The following is a 21,039-nucleotide window of genomic DNA, read 5'->3' as shown; positions in this document are numbered from 1 at the left end:
GGTTTCAAGTGGAATAAACACATCCATTAAACACTTCAGATCCACCTACTTTCAAAATACAAGCTCTTTTATGAAGCTCCTTAGTAGTTCCACTACAGTGTAATTGAAAGTCCTAAAGGCATGATGCCTAGAAACAAAACAATGGAACTACACTCCATATTAATGACCAACAACTGTGGGCATCTTTGCTCTGTTTCCCCTTTCCCCTCATCTTGTTTTGAGACCTATGGGTTTTCCACAAGCACTTTTGGCACGGTGGTCCTTCCCACCCTCTACTTGTGCAGAGTTACAATCTTAATATGCTGGACAGCAACTAGTTTTATGGGAGGGCAACTTTATGAAGAAGATGGATGTTGGTGGGGTAGACCACTACGCCAGTGCATGAACCATCTTCGCATAGTCCTCCATACCTGTCTTTCCTCTGAACTGGCAATTGGAGAGGAGGAACAGAAAATATTCTTCTTGGGGCCAACTGAACCCTCCAGTTGCCAACCCTTCGGCTATGGTTTAACTCTCAGTTGGTGAGTATAAGCGACCGTGTGTGTGTGTTCATTCGTGTTCCTTCTTGGCTGCTTCGAGCCCTAGAGTTGAATTGTTCACCATACACGTGCACTAACATGACTTTCATGTCACAGTTACAACTGATTACATGAAACAGAATAAAAGTAAACAAAAAAATTAAATTCCAAATGAGCCTGACTGATATTGAGACAACTTTTTCAAACGGTTGTTTTTCAGCACAATAGAGTAATAACAATAATAATAATAATAATAGCTGCAGCATATTATGGGATAGGGCTGTAACCAAGGGTTGGCGTGGGAGGCCCGCAAAGCAGCTCCTCTGCAAGTCTTGGGTTACAGTCAGAGAGCCCTCCTGACCTGGAGCCCTCTAAATTCAGCTCCCCCACTTCAGACGTTTCTATCTGCGTTTCCCCCCTTGGATTTATTGACAATTAGGGAAACACGCGGGCCCGAGCCCTACCACTTGCTTCCTACCCTGTTCCTACTACACGAAGAGGACTCTCTTTTTGCGCGGCGAGTGCTGTGGGTGGAACGTGCTCAGGCCACCTTAAAACCGAGCACTGAGCAAGCTTAGGCCTCACGCACGCATGCAAGCACACACACACACACACACACACACACTTTTGATTCAGCCGAGGGAAGGTTGCTAAGAAACAAGCTCCCTCCCCTCCGTCTGCTCGAGGCAGTGAGCGGCGGCGGCTTACCAGAGAGGCAGGCTGCCGTGTCGATCCATTTCAGGAGCTGCCCAATGCTGAGCTCCCCGCGGTAGTTGGTGTGACAGGGCTGCACCATCTGACTCATTTGAACCTCGGTGGCATTCCGGTAATTCTCCATGTCGTGCTGCTGGGGCTGCTCCTCCGAAAGTGCCGAGTTTGCTGCTGCAGCCGCGGAGCTCTGCAAGTGTAGGGGATTGGGGGGGAGGGGGAGAAGAGCGTAAATCGGGCCAGGAGAGATGAAAGAGAACAAAGCATCAAATCATTATTGATAGATACCAAGTCACCGCCGGAACCTCTGAGCAAGTGGGGCCCTGCCTATGTCTGGCCGCCTGCTGTATCGATCGCATTCTTGATGCCCGGTTTCCTCCAGAACCAAGCTATGCAGCGTGTTTGACACAGGGACGCACAGACCCCCTTTGAACGCCACATTCCTTCTTGTCCCATCAGAAAGAGAGCCTTGGCAACTGAGGAAAATTCCTGTGGGTGGCCGAATACTATTTAATATCTGTAGCAACATGTCCCTGAAGTCTTGAGGGTCTAAAAACAATCACTTCCAAAAAGCTGAGTTAACGTCTACCAAGGGGCTTATGTCCCAAATAAATCCTCTCCTTCTGACAAATTCAAGACAGTGGGAAAAATTACCAGCAATTGACAAATCCCAGGCAAATACTGTCCCTCTAACCAGCAAGCAAATTCTGGCCTTAACTGATGGGAGTTTCACAGAGATTTTTTAGGCTGCCCTCTCCTACTGCCTTTCCATGAAAGCACTGCACATAATGTCTACTTATCCAGTTGAAGCTTGGCAGCATTGCCATTTTCCCCAAAATACCAGTCTCTACAGGAGATGCGGCAGTAGGGGATGTTGTGGAATCCCAACATGGAGATGAGGGTCAGCCAAACATTAAAAACAGCCAATAAACCTTTCCCAGGGCTTTTCTATTACTGATGCTACCCAATTTTCATTTGTGACATCCTACCCGAGGATTCTTCCTAACCAAAGAGAGATGCATGACATAATAATTTTCAGTGGGGTGTCTGTGTAGCAGCAAACACAGCTGAGTGCCTTGTGGCTCCTTAAAAGGCTAATAAATTTAGTCCAAGATGTGTATGCCATAATGCAGTCTACTTCATCAGATGCATGAAATGCAATCCTTAAATTGCAGGTGTATGTCGTGGGTGGGACTGTAAACAGCGAAATGACATGCATCAAGTAGAGACAGTAACAAGTACATTAATGGAAGCCATTCACAAAGCAGTGTTCGTGATAGTACAAATGTCCTGGTGTTGGTAAGCTACTAAACACACGTAACATGATTAAAAAGAGGGGGAAAACTGTAACAGATTAAAACAAGGACAAGAATGGAAGCTTCCTCTCATCTCAGTGGACTAACTAGGGTGATGATAGTTGGTAGTCATTATGACATGAAGACAATGGGTTCTTTGCCCAGAAAATTTGCTTTGCCAGGAAATTTCAGCAACAGTAGCACAATATTCACACTCTTCCTATGCCCTAGAAGTTTTAAAAATGGCACTACATATTTGAACAACTAACAAGGTTATTATGCTGGGACTGAAGTCAAACTATGAGTGTGGCTGTGATAGCTGCCCAACTACATTCCATGGTGCAATCAAAATGGCAGTGAATGTGATACCTGGGAAAAGCAGCACCTTTGAACTTTAACTCCTTGGAAAGACGATATTGCTGAAACAACAGAATTCCTTGAAAAGGAAGATGTTTTAAGCATGCATTCTTAATGCAAGTTCACAAAACAGATGGTGAAAGAACTTCAGACATGACAATACATGCTCCACTAGAAATAATGCTGAGAAAAACAGAATGAAGTAGAAAAAGAGGAAGACCAAACAAGAGATGGATTGATTCCATAAAGGAAGCCACAGACCTGAACTTACAAGATCTGAACAGGGTGGTTTATAACAGATGCTTTTGGAGGTCACTGACTCATAGGGTCGCCATAAGCTGTGATCGACTTGAAGGCACATAACACACACATAGCAGGTATCAGCCATGCATACTGGGGTGGGCAGAAAGAGGGGGGGGAGGACTCCCCTTTCAACTCTTCCTTGTTGCATTCCATTTGTCAACAATTAGGAGGTGAAGCAGTGAGACAAACTCTCCGCTCAGGCAAAACTCAAGGCTGCTTAACATAACGTTTACCTCACACACATAATACTGGTGTTTTTTAAAAAAGGTTTTTTGGTAACACAGATTTCCATTTTGGTTCAGATAAATGTGCTGGGAGGCAACTGTAAATGCATCAGTTTCAAAAAGATACTTGTGACACTATTGCCCCACTATATTTTGCATTTTGTCTAGGATATTCATTTTTGTATATTAGAAAACACAACTTATTTTAGGTACCAAGAACAGCAGTGGTGTTGTGGAGAGAGGGAGAAAAAAGGTAAAAAGGACAGCGGCCCTTAGCACTGAAATGAGACTCCTCCCTAGCACACCTACTACACACTTGCTAAACAAGGTGTATAGTTTCGCTACCGGTAAAATAGACTCCCCTTTCACATAGGCTTGGACATGAGAAGCTAGCAATTATTTGCTTAGCTGAAACACAAAAGCTGGGATTTGCTGAGGGTTAGGCACTGAAAAGCTATTGAAGTTCAATGATTCTTTTAAGCCACATACACACAAAACAGAGGGTCTTGCTGGCTTGGGGTTAACTCCCTGGTGTAGCCTACCCCAAGGTTAATTCACATAAACATCTGAACTTTTCTTGGAAGTGCTCTTTGAGAGACAGAAAGAGTGTAATCCCCCCCCCACTCTATACCACATCTTTATAGAAGTACCTTCCTGCTTGAGAAAGGTGCTGGAATAGGGAAATACAACACATGCCATTCCAAATTGGCCCCGGAGCAAATGTTTCTTTTTGGGCATCGCCAGAAAAGCCTGTTCCAAAGAGATCTTTTTTAATTATTTGAGCTGGAGTTTTGGCAGAGTCAGTTTGTAAAGAGGGCTTAGGTTTTTTTAATGTATAAGCTTATGGGGGAGCAGGGAAGAGAATAAAACTAGAATCTTCTCCAAAGCCTAGAAATAGGGTGGCCTAAATACCTGAATAGATGAACCATAACATTTTAATATAACAATTAATAGAACACCCACATAGCAGATACCAAAGTCCCCACATACTAATATTAATTGCAATGAAACAAAAATGCATGCTGTTATGGTCAGTTTCGGTTTCTTTAAAAGGCCCATATAGTCAAAAGACAGACTATAATTTGAAAAACGTTAAAATCACATGCTTTTATGTCATCTTGGTTGGTCCCAATCAAGATATTGCCCAATTGTGGATTTTGGAGTTTTAAAGAAGTTGAAATGTCTGTTTTGTAATACGTAAAACTATTTATTGAACCTCTATTATTGATTGATTGACTGATATCCCACCCTTCCTCTCAGCAGGAGCCCAGGGTGGCAAACTCTATGCATAGAGCATCCTTACCACATACGTCAGCACATGATCATTCTGAATGACTCATCTACTATTCAGAATAGATCAAGTCACTAGCCTAAAAACCTTTTTCCTTTCTGCACTGCCTGCAAGTTAGACACTGCCTTTGGAGCTATATCATATCCCTTGTATAGGTTAGGTAAAAGGGGAAATTTCTCTTTTAACAGAGCATTTCTCCCTGAAAATATACATGTTTTTCTATTATTATTTTCAATTATTAAAGAAACAATCTTTAAATTCATACAAATATGTTTTTAATTGCCCAGCTAGTTTTCTCTGGCTACAATCCTACAGAATTAAGTTGCTCTCATCCTACTGACATCAGCCTGGTTGAAGCAGCCTAAATGTGTAGAGGATACCAATTTTGGTTTCTGCATTCAGATTTTTTACATATGTGATGTACAAAAAATAAACTGATTCATAATCTGTAATTGATTCATAATCAATCTGAAATGCTTATTATAGTATTCTTAGAATTTCAATACCTTTATCAGTTATTTTAATAGAATATAATCATGCACATACAGTGTATCCTCACAAATCCAAAATGTATACAGTCAAAAATCTTAATAAAAACAAAACAAAAATTCATCAGCTCTCTTCAAATCCCTCACTGAAATAAAAAAGGAAGCATTGTTTGTTGGATGATTTTTGACTTGTATAGAAAAACTTTACAGGAAAAATGGGCAGAAGTACTTGTAGACACCCATCTCTTGGCTCTTAGTTTTCAGAATTTGAGCTGACAGCTCCTTTTTTATACCAATATTGCATCAAAAATGACCTTAATCTGAATATGAGTAATTCACCAGACAGCAGACACAAGTCTAGAATTTTGTTCCTGACCTTTCCTCCTCTTCTTGGCCTAGCTGTGCCCCCCCCTTCTGTACATCAGTTAGGACTTCCTCATTGTATCAGCTTGAAATTAACCTAACAGTGTAATAAAAGGAAGCAACTGCAGGGTGCAATGGAAGTAATCTCCCATTAAAACAACATCTCTGGGTCCACAGCAGAATGGAGTCCATCCTCTTGGAGAGATTCTACTTTTCTCAGGACTTCCAAATGTATTCCATTTATATAGCTACTGATACAGGAATTCTAAAACCTTAGGTTAGCAAGAAGGCTGCAGTGTAGTTCCAAAGACAGAGATCTCACCATTTTGCAGCAAAATCATTTCCAGTTTTTCTCCCAGCCATGGATTAACGCAGGGAAGCCAAAACCATTTAGCAGGTAATTAGCAATATAGACATGCCAGAAGAATTCTAGTGCTGAATTGACACTTGTCTGTTACATTTGTGTGTAACTGGCACCCTCTTAATTGAAACCTGCTATCTAATTTTAAGCCAAGTCCATGCCTAAGTAAACATGATAAGCCAGAGGTATCTATATTTAGCTTTTTTTTGGCCACTTAAAAAGATACAAGCCAGCTAAACCAATCTTTCATTCTAAATTGATGTTGTGTAAGCAATGTGACTCAGCACTAATTCTTAAGAATGTTGCTGCATTCCTCTACACAGATGCAATAGGTAAGGTGCAAGCTGTTGTTAGAACAAAATTATGTTGGTAAAACAAAGCAAACAAGCTTGTGGAGGTACACATTTAACAACAACATTTTAATACAACTTCCTTTCCAAATAATGAACCAAGAGTGGATCTAGGACTGTGAATCACAAGGTTACTTCTTAAAAGGTAGCCACATGGAATTTATTACACACACACCCCGGGGGAAGGCAGAGATGTGTAGCCTCTAATTACATGGTTAAAGCTCAAGCAGTAACACCCCTCAGAAGCCACTTAGAAATCTGGGGAAACAGGGATGGCAATACTGGGCTTAGCTATACTGATGGAAGCTACAAACAATCACTTCCCCTATAGTTACATAAAATGCACATGGTAGCTTTGTAAACAGGACTGAAATGGGAGGGTGTGGGGTGGACTGAATGAACAGCATACGTTGGCAAACCACGCTGCTGTTCTCAGTACACTATCTCTCAAGACATTGCGATCTGACCAGTGGAAAAACAGGATGTGGTTAACTTTATGGCTGTAAACGATACTGACATCTGTAGTGGTTAAATAACTGCCTGCATATTGCCACGTAGATATGCTGTTGTCCTATGTATGTACGTGATGTTATACAATAGTTAAAGGTCATAGGCTGTTTATGGAGAAAAAATAATCCACGCCTCCAGGCGGAGGTAATAATAAAAGCGGAGACCAGAATTACGAGGGGGGCTCCGAAATTGAACTCTGGTCTCACCGTGTCTCACTGTGTCGTGATATCTACATCTGGTGACCCCGACGTGATTCAGAACAAACACCCTCATACCCACTGGCAGGATCAGCCAACGGTGCACCTCAGCGTACAGCTCCCATTCGTGAGTATGGGGGGGGAATTGTCAGCTCAGCAGAAGGTTCATGCACAAGAGCTACAAAAAATTTTAAAACAGGATACCTCAGCTTTTATAAGTCGTTCTCACATTGAATCATTGTTAAAAACAATTCAATGTCAATGTCCATGGTATCCAGAGCAAGGATCACTACGTCAGTCAGATTGGATAAAGATAGGGAGAAAATTACATGAAGAACCAAGAGCACCTATTCACCATCTCTTATTATGGCAAAAGTGTGCTGAGGCCATTAGTCATTTAGGGATAAAAGAGACATCGCTGTTTGCCAATTCTGACCAGAAAACTCCTCTTTATCCCCAACTTTCTTTACCTACACCTGAAAAGGATATTGAGAAATTTGTAAATGCTCCTCCATATAGCCCTCCAGTCCAACAAGAACAGGTTACTGGGAAGGTTAAAGCAGCCATAGCTCAGGCTGCAGCCTCAGGATTATTATCTATGGAAGAAATGGGAGACTGGGAGGGTACAATTTCAGCTTTTCCCGTTACATATCAGCCAGATCCTAATAATGCTAATAATCGCATAGCAACTTGGACAGCTCTTCCGTTTTCTGTTATTAGAGAAATAAATAAGGCAGTAAGAGAATATGGGATTACGGCTAATTATGTACAAGGGATGTTGGAAGGAGTAGCTACTGGATATAACATGATCCCTCAAGATTGGAAGGATCTCTTTAGGATGATTTTGACTCCTTCGCAATATGTAGTTTGGGACCAAGAATTTAGACATGCTGCTATAGCAGCTGGGGATGCTAATATCATTCCCGAGCAAATTTATGGGTCAGGTAATTTTGCTACCATAGCACAACAAGGGGTATTGCCTGAAGCCGCATTTCATCGAACTGCTGAGTGTATACAGAAAGCATTTAAAAAGGTGCCTGCTGGGAAAGAACCCTTACGTTCTTTTACGAATGTACGGCAGCAAGCAACAGAGCCCTATTTTCAGTTTGTTGACCGTTTGAAAGAGGCTCTGACACGGCAGGTTGATAACCCTCAGGCACAAGGGGAATTATTGTTAAAATTAGCTTACGAGAATTCTAACACAGACTGTAAAAAGATTTTGAAAAACATTATTCATAGACCGCAATATGAATTGGGAGACATGATTCAAGCTTGTGCAGAGGTAGGTACACATGTTCATGCCATGACATTGTTAGCTGGGGCATTAAGACAGGGTAACAAACCTACAGGCAATTGTTTTAATTGTCAAAAGCCTGGTCATTTCAGAAGGGAATGTCGGGCTCCTGGCGGAGGAGCATTTAAAGGTGGGGGCACTGTTACAAACCGGCCAAAGAAGATCTGTCCGAAATGTAAAAAGGGTTATCATTGGGCTAATCAGTGTCGTTCAGCTCCCACTACCAATACCAATGTGTCTTCCCGTCCTATTGAGGGAAACTGAACTTGGGGCAGGCTTCCAGCCCCGAATCTCAAGGAAGTGTACCCACCCCTGCTACTCAAGGAAGCGCTGGAATTGATTTAATACATGCAGAGTCAAAAGATGTTCCTTTGCCTGGAGCAGTTCTTTTAATGCCTACCACACTCACTGGCCCTTTACCAGAAGGCACCGTAGGCCTTGTACTACCGCGATCCTCTGCTTCCAAGAATAATATAATGGTGGTACCTGGTGTTATTGATTCTGATTATCAGGGAATTATTTATATTCAGTATTGGAGTCACCTTCCCCTTCAGTTGAAGAAGGGAGATTCTTTTGCGCAACTATTGTTATTGCCATATCGTCTTTTCACATCGAACACTTCCTCCCAAAAACGTACTGGTGGATTCGGATCTACAAGGACGAAATCGCCGAGTGTGAGTATTTCAGGTAATCCTTTCCATCCACAGATAGCTGCAGTACTGGCAGAAGTGACCAGGGAGAAACCGGTTCGTAAGTATTGTTTAAACAATGTTATTTTTGAAGGTATTATAGATTCTGGGGCAGATGTCACAGTAATTGCTGAACATAACTGGCCATCCTCTTGGCCAGTAGAAGTGGCCCCTTCTGTGTGGGGAGTGGGCGGAGCTCAGGATTCAAAACGGAGTAAGGATTGGATACAAGTTGTTGCTCTTGATGGTGATCGTATAGCCCACATTCGCCCTTGTATTTTGGACATTTCAGTAAATCTGTGGGGAAGGGATTTACTGGAGCAATTCCAGACCACCATTGTTATTAATGATTAGCCAACAAAAGGCAGCTCTTCCTTTACAATGGAAGACAGACATACCCATTTGGGTAGAACAATGGCCCTTACCCAAAGAAAAATTAGAAGCTCTGCACCAACTGGTAAAGGAGCAACTGGAAGCTGATCATATAGCAGAAAGTAATAGCCCTTATAACACCCCAGTGTTTGTGATTAAAAAGAAATCTGGAAAGTGGAGGCTCTTCGTGCCCTCCTTTGCACACCCATAGAAAGTCATGCCCTTCATCATCAAAATGCTAAAGCACTCCAGAAGCAATTCCATCTTACTGCCCAGGAAGCCTCTGCCATTATTCAACAATGTCCCCAATGCACACAGTTAACTCTATCCCCAGAACCAGGAGTGAACCCACGAGGTCTCATAGTTAACCAGTTGTGGCAAATGGATGTTACACATTTTCCTACTTTCTCCCCATGGAAGTATTTGCATGTTACAGTAGATACATATTCCGGATACATATGGGTAACTCCTCAGAAAGGGGAAAAAACTAAGAATGTTATTAATCATGTCATTCGTTCTATTGCCATCATGGGCCAACCTCAGACGATAAAAACTGATAATGGCCCTGCATATGTTTCACAGCAATTTGCACAGTTTTGCACTAAGTGGTCCATTACACATTTGTTTGGTATTCCTTATAATTCTACAGGTCAAGCTGTCGTCGAACGTACCAATCGTACCCTTAAAGAGCATTTGCTTAAACAAAAACAAAAAGGAGGAGTACCACTGGGATTGGCCACCAAAGAGGAGTGGCTGGCACAAGTGTTGTTTACCATTAATCATTTAAATTTGTCTCAATCTCCCAATACTCATTTTTCCTTTTCTACTCGAGCGCAGCGGCATTTTCAGCAGTCGGAGTCTCTACCTGCCCCGCGGGTGCAGTTTCGGCAACTACCAAATCCAGAGTGGAAAGGCCCAGTTCCGCTTATAACGTGGGGTCGAGGTTACGCGGCTGTGTCTACGCCTGACGGTCCTGTGTGGGTACCTGCTAGGTGTATCCGGCCCTGGAAAGACGATGTCCTGGCACGATAATCTTAAGAATCCCATCCCTAATTTTTCTCTGCAACTTCAGGATACTGGGATGTCTTCCAGGAAGCGTGGTCGGAATGTTCCGCAACCTCCCGTGACTTGGGGCCAAATAAAGAACTTAGCAACACAAGCAGAAAAAGCAATGGAACAAGCCGGGGTGGACAAGACAACTGAGAATACCATTCTTGCTTTAATTGCGTCTTTAAATACAAATTCTATTTTTGTACTTTGCATTTGTTGGATTTTAGGAAGCGCCGGGGCTGACAGGTTGGGGCAGGAGTTGGGGATGCGGTTTCAACACAATATCTGGGTTCAGTTAGCAAGAATGACAAATGTGAGTGACTTTTGCATGACTGAACATGTACAGGAAATGGGTATGTTGGGAACATGTTTAATACCCGTATGCAAAGCACCTGGGGATATTGGGAACATTACAGGACTTGGGCGATTCATGAATACTTCAGAGATTAAATATCATACTGTTTCGAATTGGGGAACTCCAACCTTCCAGCTGCCTGTTGATGCTTTTCAATTATTTACATCACATGTTGCAAATTCCATTAATAATACGTGTGCTCGGATGGCTAAGTCAGATTCTTAGATATGCTATTCTTTTACTCATTTTAAGTATAGGCTTATGCTGTTTTTTACAATACCTTTTCCAGACGTGTACACCTGTTGCTCCGCGACCATTACGTAGTAATTACTTTTTGCTAAAAAATAAAAAAGGGGGAGATGTGGGGTGGACTGAATGAACAGCATACGTTGGCAAACCACGCTGCTGTTCTCAGTACACTATCTCTCAAGACATTGCGATCTGACCAGTGGAAAAACAGGATGTGGTTAACTTTATGGCTGTAAACGATACTGACATCTGTAGTGGTTAAATAACTGCCTGCATATTGCCACGTAGATATGCTGTTGTCCTATGTATGTACGTGATGTTATACAATAGTTAAAGGTCATAGGCTGTTTATGGAGAAAAAATAATCCACGCCTCCAGGCGGAGGTAATAATAAAAGCGGAGACCAGAATTACGAGGGGGGCTCCGAAATTGAACTCTGGTCTCACCGTGTCTCACTGTGTCGTGATATCTACAGGAGGGTCTCACTCTGAGAATTTTTTTAGTATACAAAGGAATGTACAAGTTTAATAAATCTAAATCAAATGAAACATTTTCAGCAGCTTTGGAACACTCTCCCTTCACCAACTTTGCTTTATTTGCCTTCAGGCGATGTCACATAGTCAAATCCAATGGCTATGTGGCATTGTGATGTTATTGGCTAGGATTGCTCATGTAACTAAAACTGGGGAAGATGATGACACAGTAATAAAAATAGTAAGTGCCACTGAAGCAGCCGTACATAAGGGAATAATGGCAGTGAATAGGACTGAGAAGATGAATGAGAGCAACACAAACACAAACAACAATTCATGTGGGCCACCCCTACTTTTAAGCAATTACCACATGGGTAGATTCCAGTCATTTCAAAGAACACTAGAAGGACAGAGATTACAGTGGCCTGATGCTCATATACAATAAGCCATTTTTGTCCATAAACATTTTTCTTTGCAAGAGTATTTGTAATCATAATGATCAAATATCATTTATGTATGTGGGTGAAACAAAAGAAGTTGTATTAGACATTCTGTTCAGTACACACTTGATTTGATCAGGAGCAATGGCAGTGCCTTTATTCACCGGGCAAGTCTGGCAAAGAGTTATGTGCAACATAGAAACTCACACGTTGTCCTATACTGATCATTAAGTTTCATAAAAAAGAAAAAAGTACAGTCTTACCTTACCTATTTTTCATTCCTATTCTTATTCTCCAGTGTGGCAACAATAGTTTAGATTTATTAATCAAACTACTCCAGCCAACTAATGATAAGCCATTAAGCAGCAACAGGTTTTCCCATCCCTGGACTGATCAAGCTTGCTGGGAACATCTTGGAAAGCACCACGATTGCCCACAGGCAGATGCTACGTACAGAGCAAGGGTCAATGGCTGCTTTCTTTCTCGGAGAACAAGTTTGTCTTGTGCTCTCTATAGAAATCTACACACAGATCACATGACATCAGCTTCAATGCCATGACTGAAGCATCCTGGAGCTGCTGAAGAGCAATTACGTTACAGCACAGGCACCCACAGGAGCAATGAATCGGAGCAAGTGCCTGTGGTGCTAATCGAAATGAAAAGGGATTGTTGAGTGTCATTGCAACAGCAAATGGAGATAATGAAGGACATTGTTTTTATAAAATAAAACATGGGAAGCATTTAAAAATCTGGAACAATTGTTTTTATCTCTTAAAATCAAGAATGGTGTAGAACAGTCCAACATTCACTCTAAACCAGTGGTGCAGTGGTAAATTTTGAAGTAAAGGAGCTCATTGTAGCAGCCTCTATAACCACACCCTCAAAGAGACTCTATAGACATGCCCCCAAGGAGAGGCCAAAAAGTGCAGGCAGTTGTGTTGATCTCCATGTTTGTGTGTGTGTGTGTGTGTGTGTGTGTGTGTGTGTGTGTGTGTTAGCTTAAAAGAGTTGCAGAGCACAGTGTAATACCCATTGTATTAGTATCTGCTGACAGTCATAGAATACTGAGCTGGTAAAGAGTGGTACTGTGGTTAAAATGTTGGACTTTGACTAGCAAAATGTAGGTTCACATTCCTGATCAACTGTGAAGTTCACAGTGTAACCTTGGCCAATCACTTTCACCCTACCTAACAAAAGAGGTCGTGGGCAAAGCCAAAACTGTCCTCTTAACTCTGCAAGAGTACACCACTGGCAAATACTGCTTCAGTAGGTGTTGTCCTTGCTCCTGCCCTACATTCCCTCTACTACACCCCTTCTCTCAGTTCCATGTAAATGCCACAACAGCAATTGCATTTAGCTCGCAGCATGGATCCAGTTTAACTGCTCATTGTTCTAACAGACTGTCTATTAAACCTTTGGTTGTCATGTGGATTCAAGAAATGTAGTATGTAATAAAATTTGAATACCCAACACCATTATTTGCATCTTTCATTAACAACTTGCTAGAAAAAAGAAGTTATGCAAAGCAGGACCAACCTTAGAACAAAAGCCATTTTAGAGCGAAGACTTTCCCAACTCACAATTTCAATAGGAAATGCAGTTCTTCTAAGACCAGTCATCATATCCTGAAAGCATGCAACATGAGGAAGAAACTTAAGAACTGAAATATCAACTAACTACTTTTTGTCAGTGGATCAGGCACAAAACAACTCAATTATTTAAGCATATCAACTGAAAGGGTTTACTCAATTTCAGCAGAACTGACCACTTGATATTAGCGGTCACTTGAACTGAAAAATAAATGAGCGGTGCTTACAGTTGAATACAGTACAGTAGGGCCCCGCTTACCAGCGCTTCACTTTCCAGCGTTACGCTAATGCGGCTGCGGGAAATTCCCCGTTTTAAAGCCAATTTTGTGCTTTTGCGGCATTTTGTGGCATTTTGCGGCATTTTTGCGCAACCCGCCCCATTATACTCAATGGGTTCCGCTTTATGGCGGCAGTCCGGAACGGAACCTGCCGTATAAGCGGGGCCCGCCTGTAATGCCTCAGTTAACAAATCCTCCAGGAAAAAAGCTCCTTTTAAGGAAGGCTTTTTTTAAAAAAGGTGAAATTTACCAGCTTTGCTATGCTATGGATAAACTTTCAACCTTTGCTTTAAGGTAAAACTGAACAAACTGTGTCTGCTTTGCTATGGATAATCTTTCAAGCCTGTGCCTTTACTTTAAGGTGAAACTGACCAGCCTATGTCTTTGCTGTGCTATTAATAAACTGGCAAGCTTATGCCTTTGCTTTGCTAGGGTGAAAGTGACAAGCCTGATGGTCTAGGTCCAAATGGACATACTGCATTTCAAGGGCATTTTGGTTTTCCATCTTTGTGAACCTCAGCACATCCTGCAAGCCCCTTAGATTCTGCTTCTTTTTTCTATCAGTCGTGGACTATCTCACTTGGACCTTCCTCAGAACAAGGTGGAGAGGTTGCCAGTGCTCCTGCTGCTAACACAGTAGCAAAATAATAAAATCTAAGTGCAGAAAGAGAAGAAGTTGGGGGGCAGAGCCATCACCCAAGAGCCTTCCTGCCTGCCTTCATATGGCCGAGAGAAACTACTAAAACAAACTTAAAAGCCACTGTTTTCTTTTGTGGTTCCACCAAAGTACAGTGTCTTGAAAGCAGTTCAACACAAAAAAAATCCCATGGCATGTGCTGAGCACAGTTACACCATTTCAGTAGTAAGCTATAATACATAACAGGAATCATGTAATTGTATGCACATTCACCTGGATGTAAATTCCACTGCTCACAGAGGAAACTGCTTCAGAGTACATACATAGCTGTATGCCTGATACTCACTGTTCCTGATCTTCTGGCACCTAAAGTCCCAAGAAGTAAGCTTCCTGGAACTAGATAAACTATAGGGAGCGGCTCAGTGGTTCAAGTAGAGACTTTAAGAATTCTATGCACAGTAAGCACATAAAAAGGTAATAGCCAGTCTAAAGTGCATTTAAGTTAGTGTGCAAGCAAGAGAGCTTTAGATTCTCCAATTGCAAATGAATACCATTGTGAATGTGAAACACACAGCCCTGACAGCTGGTCATATGACCTGAACTTTCAATAATGTCTTTTCCAAGACTCAGGGCAATCCATAAAAACATTCTGAGAAGGATTGCATGAGCCAAGCAAATGTGCACTTGAGTTCAACTCGATGTGAAATAGTGGTGCCTTTGCCTCAGTACTGCCAACTTTGCCAATTTTAGATACTGAACCCATGGATTGGCTTGCAAGTCATGCCTTTTAGAGGAGGTGGCATTCACCAGGTGCCCTCACCAACTGAAGTGCAACAGGTGGCTACTAGGGAAATGTGGTGGTGGCACCCCAATTACAGAATGCCCTTCCCAGAGGTTGGGGGTCTTTACAGCACCAAGTAAAGGCCTTTTTCCCCCCAAGGCTTTTAAATTGTGAGCTTCTAAATCCACTGAATGTTATCAGATTTATACTTGTATACCACCTCCGAATACCTCTTACCACGAAAACTCTATGAATATATCCAAAAAAGATTCACAGGATTGCCATAAGTCGTAATCAATTTGAAGGCATATAACAACTTTTAGTGATACTGTGCTTTTTTATTATTTGCTGCTGAACATTTATATGCTGGGATTTGTGGAATGTTTTTATTCTGCAATTCATCTATTTTAATGGTTTGAATGTAAGCCACCCACAGAAAACTGTTATTGGGTGGCATAAATACTGCTAATAAATAAATAGTCACATGTTTATTTCACCACAACCATAAAAGCTGTTACCTTATGTTTTCAAAATTTCTAAAACACATTATTTGTACTTATAGTCCACCCTTGACCAAATGACCTCAGGGCAGATTACAAAAAATGTCCCAATAAAATGTGCAATTTACATGAAAATCATAAAATTAAAACCGTAGAATGAACTAATAATGAACAAAACATCACCAGAGAACAGCAATGCAGCTGGAGGAAAGATAACTAGTTGTCTTGACCAATCATCAAAAAGCATACAATGATAGCACTGATGTTGGCAAGGCTGGCTCCCTTGCCAGTAAATGCAAGGGTTGAGGGTTCCTGCTTTCTCCCTTCCTCCGTGTCTATGTAGAGTCCTTGTATGTCAAACGTTAGTTCACTTAAGCTCACAGGTTATCAACAGCAGTCATTTAGTGCAGGTGCAAGATAGAGGAGACCCCACTTAAGAATTCTTGAGTCCTGGGAGTTACCAGACAATTTGTTTGGGAGTCAGACTTCAGACAGAACAGTCTTTATAATGCATAGCATTCATTCATATCTTGCACACTACAACTAATAAAATGCATTCTAGGTGGCCTTAGCCATCATTGCAGAAACAGACAAAAAGAAATATATATCAGCATGAAAGAAGTTGCTAGATAGCCATTTAACATCAAAGTAGAAGACTCTTCATGAAAACAAGTTACAATAGATGAAGGACTGAGTTAAACTCTAAGTCATATTATAGAGCCAAAGTACATGGAAATCCATGTCATAATACATCACCCATCAGATGTCATGGATGGAATAGATGGATGGTTCTCCTGCTTCCTTTGACCCCTCACTCCAGCAAAGCTGAGGGGTCCTGAGTGCTATAAAACCTGGCCTTTTATGCACTTTCTTATCAAAGGGAAGGCGTGTTCCCATGGCTTTATCAATTATGCTGCCTACTACAGGAGGCACTAGCAACCTTCCTGCCTTTTCCTAGAGACCACAGGCACGACTAGTGTTAACAACTAGTTGGTTAACTGTCTGCAGCCACACCACATAAGCTTCCTCTTAAAAGAGCCAGAAAGTGTTGGCTGACTGCCCAGATATCTTATCTCTACGTATGTTCCAGATGCTTTCATAGGAAAATTACAGCTTCAGTTAGGAGCCAGAGGAAAAAGGGGGATAGCTTTAAAATACTCCTTTTTACTGTTTGGTTCTTATTCATTATACACACATTGCAATAAATAGATTTTATAAGCTATTTCAGCAGAACTTAAGCATATTCTAAGCAACACAAACAAATGTAAATGATTTCAGCACATTTTATGCATATTTTAAGCCATTATCTGAGTTGGCCCATTACAGCACACAAGATGCGCCTCAGAGGGAATGTCATTCTACAACATGGGGGCCACCAAAGAAAAAGCCCTCTCACAGCAACAGAGCCCCTCAAACCATAGAGGGTGGTAACAGGGTCTCCATTGCTTATCTTAACATTTGTATATGCCTACATTATGGCCACCACATAGAGCTTAATATGTAGAAACAGCTGTCTTGTAGGTATTTAAAGCAGCTTCCACACGGCAGTCATAACACCTGCACAAATCTTGAGACAGCCATCACATCTTTCTTGCTGAAGAAAGCCTATCCTAAAATCAACGTATCCATCAGTGATATATTGCAAAGTACTGTTAGAGTTCATCCTTATGGTGATTAACTAAAACTTAACACTGGCCATGATGACTTATGTGTCTGCTTAATATTATGGCTTCCATTTTTAAAATCCCTCAACTACATACAAGCTAATTTTATCGTTTTCTATATTGGGATTACCACCTTCTGATTCCCAAATGCCTGGATCACAAAATTCCCAGGAAGTCCACCTCAGTCCAGGTCAGATATGCCCTCTGAACCACAAGCCTCAGCCCCATCATCTTTTCCTCCAAAGGTGACCACTGGTGTAATCTGTCTGCAAAATTGGTATAGGTACAGAGTAGGATCTTAGTATGGTAGCCCTCTTGACCAAACTGACATGTGGGATTTTCAATGAAATAAATAATCTTTATTACAATACCTGATGGAACGCCTCTCCCGATACGAGCCCACCCGTACACTACGCTCAACATCTAAGGCCCTCCTCTGGGTGCCTACTCAGAGGGAAGCTCGGAGGGTGGAACAAGGGAGAGGGCCTTCTCAGTGGTAGCCCCCAAATTATGGAATGATCTCCCTGACTAGGTGTGCCTGGCACCATCACTGTTATCTTTTCGGCACCAGGCCAAGACTTTCCTCTTCTCCCAGGCATTTTAGCATGTGTTTTTAAATTGTTTTTAAAATTTTAAATTGTGTTTTAAATTGTTTTTAAAAGATGTGTTTTAAATTTGTATATTTGTTTTTAATGTTTTTAGTTACTGTAAACCGCCCAGAGTGCTTCGGTTATGGGGCGGTATACAAATACAATAAATAAATAAATAATATACTAGATATCAAATGTGACAGTAAATAAATATGTTATTGTCCATATCCTACCACACTAATCCCAATTAAATCCTCCCCCAAACCCACAGCCCTTCTAACTAGATGTTCTCTTGTTGAACCCTAATCCTATCTAACTCTGTCAAACCCCAACAGTTTTTCTCTTCAAAACTCCCATCGGAATTCTCACTCACACACACCCTCCCACCTGTCAGTCATACGTCATCTGTACCTACTACATTCTATTAGCACTTCCTTACCTGAACACAATTTCAAAATACTTTAAACATATAAATTTGCTAAGCACTTCCAGAAAAAGATCATTTGCATCCACCAGGACTTGGACTCCAATGTTATAGCAGTTGAATCACAGGAGGCATCCAGAGCACAGCCTTGTCCTGATTGTTTGGATGAGTTTCAGTTGGTGCAGCTCGAGGATGTTGACAAAGATGCTTGGACAGGTGCGTGCAACCACTTCTGGACCCTTGCCCCTCATGGCTAATAAAAGCTAGCAGGAATGGAACAGCGGGTTGGGCCAGGGAGGTGATTAATGCCTCACTGCGAGAGGGAGTGGTCCCTGGCTGCCTAAAAGAGGCGGTAGCGAGACCACTTCTGAAAAAATCTTCCCTAGACCCAGAAGATTTTAATAACTATAGACCGGTGGCAAATGTCCCATTCCTGGGCAAGGTTCTGGAACGAGTGGTTGCTAGCCAGCTCCAGACACTCTTGGATGAGACCGATTATCTGGATCCATTTCAGTCAGGTTTCAGGCCTGGTTTTGGCACGGAGACAGCCTTGGTCGCCCTGTATGATGACCTTTGTCGGGAGAAAGACAGGAGGAGTGTGACTCTGCTGATTCTCCTTGATCTCTCAGCGGCTTTTGATACCATTGACCATGGTATCCTTCTGGGGAGACTCGCTGATCTGGGAGTAGAAGGCACTGCTTGGCGGTGGTTCTGCTCCTACTTGGCGGGTCGCCTCCAGAAGGTAGGGCTTGGGGAACATTGTTCGGCACCCTGGGTTCTCCAGTATGGAGTGCCGCAGGGGTCAGTTCTGTTCCCCATGCTTTTTAACATCTACATGAAACCGTTGGGTACGGTCATCAGGAGCTTTGGAGTGCGTTGCCATCAGTATGCTGATGACACGCAGCTCTATTTCTCCTTTTCATCTTCTTCAGGTAAGGCTGTCAATGTGCTGAACCGTTGCCTGGCTGCGACAATGGACTGGATGAGAGCTAATAAACTGAGGCTTAATCCAGACAAGACTGAGATGCTGCTAGTAGGAGGTTCTTCTGACCGGATGGTAGATGTTCAACCTGTTCTGGATGGGGTCGTACTCCCCCTAAAGGAGCAGGTTTGCAGCCTGGGAGTTGTTCTTGATTCATCCCTGTCACTTGAGGCTCAGGTAGCCTCGGTGGCCCGGAATGCTTTCTACCAACTTCGGTTGGTGGCCCAGCTGCGCCCCTATCTGGACAGGGAAAATCTCGCTGCAGTTGTCCATGCTCTGGTAACCTCCAAATTAGATTACTGCAATGCGCTCTACGTGGGGCTGCCTTTGAAGATGGTTCGGAAATTGCAGCTCATGCAAAATGCAGCAGCCAGACTATTGACACGGACAAAGCGGTCCGAACACATAACACCGATTCTGGCCCGCTTGCATTGGCTGCCTATATGTTTTCGGGCTCGATTCAAAGTGCTGGTTTTAACCTATAAAGCCTTACACGGCTTGGGACCACACTACCTGATGGAACGCCTCTCCCAATATGAACCTACCCGTACACTGCGCTCAACATCGAAGGCCCTCCTCCGGGTGCCTCCTCAGAGGGAGGCTCGGAGGATGACAACAAGAAAGAGGGTCTTCTCAGTGGTGGCCCCCGAATTGTGGAATGATCTTCCTGACGAGGCACACCTGGCGCCAACATTACTATCCTTTCGGCGCCAGGTTAAAACTTTCCTCTTCTCCCAGGCATTTTAGCATTTTAGTATTTTAGTATTTAGTATTTTAATATGTGTTTTTGTCTGTCTTAAAATGTTTACAATTTTGAAATTTGGATGTAGTTTTAAAATTGTTTAAATATGTGTTTTAATTGTAGATGGAAGTTTTAGTTTGTACACCGCCCAGAGAGCTTCGGCTATGGGGCGGTATAGAAATTTAATAAAATAAATAAATAAATAATTTTGATTTTGTTAAAGATAACTTTCTAGTTCCTGTTTTCTTTGTTCTGTTGTGAAACCTGTGATTGGCCTTAATGGAAACTAGTGAACAGTCTTCTTGAGAAAATGACACAATTTTGGAAAATGAACTGTTAACCCTTTGAATACTGTAGCTACATAGGCACACATTTTGTCTTTTCATGCCAACTTAGGGCAGAGAAAGTTTGTTTAAAGCTTTTTTTTTCTAAACGTGCATACAGTGTCTGAATGGCTTGCAATTCCTACTATCAAATTATGCAATTGACAGCAGAGGTTTAAATTCCTCTGGGTGATACACAACTAAGTTACTCAAATAATTTCCCACTAATTTCAATATTGTCCTCTATGCCTACCCATGCTTCCCTGCTCTGTTCTTCTACCTTTATAAAGCAAAACACTGATGAACAAAATTTGAGGGTGAGGGATTATATGAGAAACTGAGGCATGCCAAAATGCTTACAAAGCTGAAGGAAAGCCTATCTGGAATAACAGAAAAATAACTGCCTCTTTTGGGGATTTTGTTTTTAAACTTTAAGAAGAAACCATCATTGTCTGATGTGAAAGTCATAGAAGATTAAGATCTAGGATCTTGCATTTTCACTACAGACCTATGCAATGGTTGATTATTATTATTCTTTGTGAGGAGCAGAAACTAAGAAACTGTGACCTGACTGAGCCGTGAAGTGATTCTACAGCAAAGCTACAGGTCCAAATATATTCTTCTATTCACTAGCATCATTTT

General features: G+C 42.0%; 1 protein-coding gene and 1 long non-coding RNA gene across 7 annotated transcripts in view; one reads left to right on the top strand and one right to left on the bottom strand.

The window, feature by feature from the left end:
• Window positions 1-21,039, bottom strand: part of ACOT11 (acyl-CoA thioesterase 11) — a 155,087-nt gene that overhangs the window by 46,902 nt on the left and 87,146 nt on the right. For 5 of the 6 annotated variants that reach the window (XM_061633093.1, XM_061633092.1, XM_061633095.1 and 2 more), the window contains one exon: window positions 1,227-1,416. In XM_061633093.1, the coding sequence (XP_061489077.1) occupies window positions 1,227-1,416 (190 nt within the window). Of the gene's footprint in view, window positions 1-1,226; window positions 1,417-5,869; window positions 5,953-21,039 lie in introns of those variants that run through there. The other variant, XM_061633094.1, reaches the window with a different exon arrangement.
• LOC133387727 (uncharacterized) lies at window positions 6,645-11,408 on the top strand. The gene is made up of 3 exons (XR_009763544.1): window positions 6,645-7,092; window positions 8,967-9,009; window positions 10,158-11,408. It is a non-coding gene; the product is annotated as an uncharacterized LOC133387727 (long non-coding RNA).

Source organism: Rhineura floridana, chromosome 6 (genome assembly GCF_030035675.1).
Source record: "Rhineura floridana isolate rRhiFlo1 chromosome 6, rRhiFlo1.hap2, whole genome shotgun sequence".
Classification (NCBI taxonomy): Eukaryota; Metazoa; Chordata; class Lepidosauria; order Squamata; family Rhineuridae; genus Rhineura; species Rhineura floridana.
The sequence above is the reverse complement of the archived record's forward strand: the minus strand, read 5'-3'. Positions and strand labels throughout refer to the sequence as shown.